This window comes from Oncorhynchus gorbuscha, linkage group LG03 (genome assembly GCF_021184085.1).
Source record: "Oncorhynchus gorbuscha isolate QuinsamMale2020 ecotype Even-year linkage group LG03, OgorEven_v1.0, whole genome shotgun sequence".
Classification (NCBI taxonomy): Eukaryota; Metazoa; Chordata; class Actinopteri; order Salmoniformes; family Salmonidae; genus Oncorhynchus; species Oncorhynchus gorbuscha.
This window is the reverse complement of record NC_060175.1, coordinates 3,568,339-3,575,089: the sequence shown is the minus strand read 5'-3', so window position 1 is coordinate 3,575,089 and position 6,751 is coordinate 3,568,339. Positions and strand designations below refer to the sequence as shown.

The following is a 6,751-nucleotide window of genomic DNA, read 5'->3' as shown; positions in this document are numbered from 1 at the left end:
TACTACCCTCATATATATGTGAAAATACTATACTACTACCCTCATATATATGTGAAAATACTACCCTCATATATATGTGAATATACTATACTACTACCCTCATATATATGTGAATGTAGTAGTAGTATAGTATATGTGAATATACTATACTACTACCCTCATATATATGTGAAAATACTATACTACTACCCTCATATATATGTGAAAATACTATACTACTACCCTCATATATATGTGAATATACTATACTACTACCCTCATATATATGTGAAAATACTATACTACTACACTCATATATATGTGAATATACTACCCTCATATATATGTGAAAATACTATACTACTACCCTCATATATATGTGAAAATACTATACTACTACCCTCATATATATGTGAAAATACTACCCTCATATATATGTGAATATACTATACTACTACTCTCATATATATGTGAATGTAGTAGTAGTATAGTATATGTGAAAATACTATACTACTACCCTCATATATATGTGAATATACTATACTACTACCCTCATATATATGTGAAAATACTATACTACTACCCTCATATATATGTGAATATACTATACTACTACCCTCATATATATGTGAAAATACTATACTACTACACTCATATATATCTGAATATACTACCCTCATATATATGTGAATATACTATACTACTACCCTCATATATATGTGAAAATACTATACTACTACCCTCATATATATGTGAATATACTATACTACTACCCTCATATATATGTGACAATACTATATTATTACCCTCATATTAATGTGAATATACTATATTACTACGTAAGTCAAGGGCATAACTTGGTGTTGGATATTGGGGCTCACTTGGTTCCAGTGCCCCCCATGACCCGGGGGCATGCCCCCCACGATAGATAAATCTCTCTCTCGGTCTCTCTCTCTCTATATATATATAGTGGTACAGAGAGGGCTCAGCTCTTTAGTCTCAATTCACTTAAATGCACCAAATACCTATTGAGGCATATTGTTTTTCTATCTATGGTAAAGCAGTGTGTCCTGGTGGAAATGACAGACAGACAACATGGTCCAATCTGCTTTGTCATCATTTTGGAGCGCAGCCATGTCTCCATGACAACCAAATTAAATCGGAATGCAGGCAAAGACATTTTGTTACAGTCAGGTTTCAGGTCAAGCCAAGATGAGGAGTTGAACTGGCAGTTCCAATCTGTTGCGTCGTGATGTAAATTGCCGTGTAATGTGCTTTACCAGACAGACTGCCTTCTAAACTCTGATGGCCTGTTGATCCTCTCTCTGTGCCTCAACATGGACCGTGCTCTCCCTCTCTCTCTCTACTCGTGCTCTCCCTCTCTCTCTCTACTCGTGCTCTCCCTCTCTCTCTCTACTCGTGCTCTCCCTCTCTCTCTACTCGTGCTCTCCCTCTCTCTCTCTACTCGTGCTCTCCCTCTCTCTCTCTACTCGTGCTCTCCCTCTCTCTCTCTACTCGTGCTCTCCCTCTCTCTCTCTACTCGTGCTCTCCCTCTCTCTCTCTACTCGTGCTCACCCTCTCTCTCTCTACTCGTGCTCTCCCTCTCTCTCTACTCGTGCTCTCCCTCTCTCTCTCTACTCGTGCTCTCCTCTCTCTCTCTACTCGTGCTCTCCCTCTCTCTCTCTACTCGTGCTCTCCCTCTCTCTCTCTACTCGTGCTCTCCCTCTCACTCTCTACTCGTGCTCTCCCTCTCTCTCTCTACTCGTGCTCTCCCTCTCTCTCTACTCGTGCTCTCCCTCTCTCTCTCTACTCGTGCTCTCCCCTCTCTCTCTACTCGTGCTCTCCCTCTCTCTCTCTACTCGTGCTCTCCCTCTCTCTCTCTACTCGTGCTCTCCTCTCTCTCTCTACTCGTGCTCTCCCTCTCTCTCTCTACTCGTGCTCTCCTCTCTCTCTCTACTCGTGCTCTCCCTCTCTCTCTACTCGTGCTCTCCCTCTCTCTCTACTCGTGCTCTCCTCTCTCTCTACTCGTGCTCTCCCTCTCTCTCTACTCGTGCTCTCCCTCTCTCTCTCTACTCGTGCTCTCTCTCTCTCTCTCTCGTGCTCTCCCTCTCTCTCTCTACTCGTGCTCTCCCTCTCTCTCTCTACTCGTGCTCTCCCTCTCTCTCTCTACTCGTGCTCTCCGTCTCTCTCTCTACTCGTGCTCTCCCTCTCTCTCTCTACTCGTGCTCTCCCTCTCTCTCTCTACTCGTGCTCTCCCTCTCTCTCTCTCTACTTGTGCTCTCCTCTCTCTCTACTCGTGCTCTCCCTCTCTCTCTACTCGTGCTCTCCCTCTCTCTCTACTCGTGCTCTCCCTCTCTCTCTCTACTCGTGCTCTCCCTCTCTCTCTACTCGTGCTCTCCCTCTCTCTCTCTACTCGTGCTCTCCCTCTCTCTCTCTACTCGTGCTCTCCCTCTCTCTCTACTCGTGCTCTCCCTCTCTCTCTCTACTCGTGCTCTCCCTCTCTCTCTCTACTCGTGCTCTCCCTCTCTCTCTCTACTCGTGCTCTCCCTCTCTCTCTCTACTTGTGCTCTCCCTCTCTCTCTCTACTCGTGCTCTCCGTCTCTCTCTCTACTCGTGCTCTCCCTCTCTCTCTCTACTCATGCTCTCCCTCTCTCTCTCTACTGACTGTCTCTGACCCCCCCTAACCATGACAACCAAATCAAATCAGAATGCAGGCAACATCTGTTTTGTTATAGCACTAGGTAGTGATGGGACCGCTGATACCTGGTGCTCAGATGCGATTTTCAAAACACTGCTGATCCGTCACAATGTACCGATGCTAGTAACATAATCCCTTGATCAATGATGTCCGAAGCTTCGTTTAATCACGTGGTTGCAAAAATCCCATTGATTTTGCCGTGTGTTCCAGTGCTTTACTGTGATTCCAAGTTCCTTTCAAAACACCGACCTCTACTTGATACCGTACTTACAATGTAGTTCTGATTTGTTCATGGAATGTCACCTGAACAGTAGCTCAACGGGTAGAGAGAAGATCTCGGGGACCAGAACACTCACAGACGACAAGGAATTGGGTCAAATCCCAGCAAGTTATATTACCTTGAAGAAGAAATGGTGACATTAAACATTCTGCGCATTGCTGGTCATTAGTAAAGTAGAAGCTTCTGTCCAAAATAATGGAGTTATAGTTTCAGTTTTTTGAGCGTCTTGATGAATATTGTAGGAAGAAACGTAGATATATTAGCCTTCAGTAAAGCATTTCACTGTAACGTTTACATCCACTATATCCTGTGCACGTGATGAACAGACTTTGATTTGATACAAAACAAGCATCAGGAAACAGAGTCTAAACTGGGCTGTTTGTTTTCCGCAGGAGGCTAATGACGAGCTGGAGACATCCCTGCTGGACGAAGGGATTCTACACCACTTGAAGGTGAGATCACATTATTCTGTCTGTTCTAACAGCAGGATAACGGAAAGAGACACTCACATTTCCCATTCATGAGTTGATGAATATTAAGAAAACTGATGGAAGAGACACTAGTTATACTGATACATCAGCACCAGGATGCTATACTAGTTATATTGATGGCTATACAGTTATACATTCATGAGTTACAAGTGACATGAATATTAAGAAATTACCCTGATGGCTATACTAGTTATACTGATAGCTATACTAGTAATACTGATGGCTATACTAGTTATACTGATAGCTATACTAGTTATACTGATAGCTATACTAGTTATACTGTAGTAGTTACATGCCAAATAGTCTTGATTTTATTAACAGAGATTTTTGAAATCAACTTCCAATGTCCTCCAAGAGTTGCTGGATTGTTTCCTCAGTATAATTTCCTTATCTCTAGTTATGGTTAGTTATCATTTCCTTATCTCTAGTTATGGTTAGTTATCATTTCCTTATCTCTAGTTATGGTTAGTTATCATTTCCTTATCTCTAGTTATGGTTAGTTATCATTTCCTTATCTCTAGTTATGGTTAGTTATCATATTCTAGTTATGGTTAGTTATCATTTCCTTATCTCTAGTTATGGTTAGTTATCATTTCCTTATCTCTAGTTATGGTTAGTTATCATTTCCTTATCTCTAGTTATGGTTAGTTATCATTTCCTTATCTCTAGTTATGGTTAGTTATCATTTCCTTATCTCTAGTTATGGTTAGTTATCATTTCCTTATCTCTAGTTATGGTTAGTTATCATTTCCTTATCTCTAGTTAAAACTGATATTTGAAAATAAAATAAACCTTAACTTGACAACAAATGAGATATTGGCAAAACAAACTAACAGTTAAAACTAAGTGAATATAAATAAACATATCTAGTATTGGGCACAATGAAGTCACAGTCAATTGTGTGGCGACAACGCTTTCTCAGAATCGTAGTTACTGTTCCTGTCTCTGTCAGTGTGATATTAATGATGTTGTTTCCTCATCAGAGCCCGGTGGGGTGTCACGCTATGGACAGCCTCCTGAAGTTCTATCTCGACACGGTGCTGCCCACCGCCATGAACAACAGAACACAGAACAACAACGACTTTAAATCTCCCATCGACTCCATCGGAAACATCTTCCACGAGCTGAAGAAAGAGATCGTCCAATGCGTAAGTAGACTGGCCCTATATAGTCCTATATAGCCTGGTCCTATATAGTCTGGTCCTATATAGTCTGGTCCTATATAGTCCTATATAGTCTGGTCCTATATAGTCCTATATAGTCTGGTCCTATATAGTCTGGTCCTATATAGTCTGGTCCTATTTAGTCTGGTCCTATATAGTCTGGTCCTATTTAGTCTGGTCCTATATAGTCTGGTCCTATTTAGTCTGGTCCTATAGCCTGTGAAAGTGTTCTGAGTGTATGATGTGAAAGTGTCTTGATGTGGTTTGGTTAAGGTCACAGGGATATTGTTGAGATGATATTTCCATGGTTGTGTTTCATGTCATTAAAGCTTTGTCAGGTTGTATGACATAGTAGCATATATAAACCTCGTCAGAAACCTCTGATTTAGGAGCCGGCCGGCGGTCTAACCCCAAAACACACAACACTGACACGGCTACTTCCTAACTTACACAGCATCCAACAAACCTAATGTTCCCACGCTAGAGAGCGAGAGAGCGAGAGAGCGAGAGAGAGAGAGAGAGAGAGAGAGAGAGAGAGAGAGAGAGAGAGAGAGAGAGAGAGAGAGAGACAGAGACAGAGACAGAGACAGAGACAGAGACAGAGACAGAGACAGAGACAGAGAGACAGAGAGACAGAGAGACAGAGACAGAGACAGAGACAGAGACAGAGACAGAGACAGAGACAGAGACAGAGAGACAGAGAGACAGAGACAGAGACAGAGACAGAGACAGAGACAGAGACAGAGACAGAGACAGAGACAGAGAGAGAGAGAGAGAGAGAGAGAGAGAGAGAGAGAGAGAATGTGTGTTTTGTGTTCCCAGTGTACTTTTGCAGTAGCCAGCACTCTGCAACCAATACTTCTGCATGGTGCAACAGTATACTACTATAACAATCCTAATCTCTCTCTCTCTCTCTACAGAGGAACTACTTCTCCTGTAAGAAACCGTTTGACATCAACGAGTTCATCTCCTCGTATGAGAAGGTAAGTCCTCTTCAGCCTCAACCTCTCAGTGAGTTTTGTGTGTGTGTGTGTGTGTGTGTGTGTGTGTGTGTGTGTGTGTGTGTGTGTGTGTGTGTGTGTGTGTGTGTGTGTGTGTGTGTGTGTGTGTGTGTGTGTGTGTGTGTGTGTGTGTTTTTTCCCTCTAACCTGAGTATATATTTTCTGTGTGTCTAGATGCAGGATAAGGGCCTGTATAAGGCAATGGGAGAGCTGGACCTACTCTTCAACTACATCGAGGAGTACCTGGTCTCTAAGAGACGCAAACACTGACCCCTGACCAATCAGAGTTATGTGGCTAATCCTAACCTCTAATAACCTCCAAAGCCCAAACATCTGGGACTGTCTTTTTGTGGAAGACCATGAGACTAAACTGTATGGGTCCTGAGGACCTTCTCTCTCTACGTTACAAGGTCTTTAGTCCTACTCTTCAGTCCTTGAAGAATAACTTTGGAGGACTTCATCAATATAATTATTGGCATTTGTCTTTTATCGAACGTGACTGAGAGCACTGCTGTCATACATGTTTGTATGGGTGGTATCCTCAGTGGGTAGCGAACCCTTGTTCCTGACCTGGGCTGAGCTTGCAAGCGCCACGCTCTACGAACTAAGCCACACAAGGACTTTCTCTTTAAAGTCCCTGAACCACATGTAGTCTCGGGTTAATCAAAGTGTTTATTACTGAGTCATATTGACTGAAACATACTGCTGTAAAGTATTGCATCAAATTTGTTGCATTTTTTGTAATTTTATTTTTTTATTGCTGGACTTTCTGCACCTCCTTCCTTATTGTATAGTCATGATGTTAATCTAGCCACCATGTGGAGTAAGGAATCAATCATGTGTTACTGTACATGTGGAGAAAAGGGGACTCTAGGCTACACATTTACCAGTGTGACAGAGAATGTACATTCACCTTTAACATGTTTTAATGTGTGATCATTGACTGATCTGTAATAATGAGTGTATTTACACATGACCATGTTTACAACCTATTGAAACATTTAGTTATAGCTTACAGTATATTTACTACCAACATCAGTATTGATTTGAATGAAAACCGTCCGTGAATCTCAGTGGAATACTGCACCACAATGTCTATTAGTGTGGCTTGTGAAAAAGTGTGCCGACATACTAATTAT

The 6,751-nt window shown here is 42.0% G+C and overlaps 1 protein-coding gene across 1 annotated transcript in view; it reads left to right on the top strand.

Moving 5' to 3' along the window:
• The window catches only part of il10 (interleukin 10), a 6,549-nt gene extending 587 nt beyond the window's left edge, over nucleotides 1-5,962 (top strand). The window contains exons 2-5 of the mRNA XM_046333707.1: nucleotides 3,350-3,409; nucleotides 4,432-4,596; nucleotides 5,532-5,594; nucleotides 5,787-5,962. Coding sequence (XP_046189663.1) covers nucleotides 3,350-3,409; nucleotides 4,432-4,596; nucleotides 5,532-5,594; nucleotides 5,787-5,882 — 384 coding nt within the window. The 3' untranslated portion in view covers nucleotides 5,883-5,962. The remainder of the gene's footprint in view (nucleotides 1-3,349; nucleotides 3,410-4,431; nucleotides 4,597-5,531; nucleotides 5,595-5,786) is intronic.
• The last annotated feature ends 789 nt before the right edge of the window (nucleotides 5,963-6,751 follow it).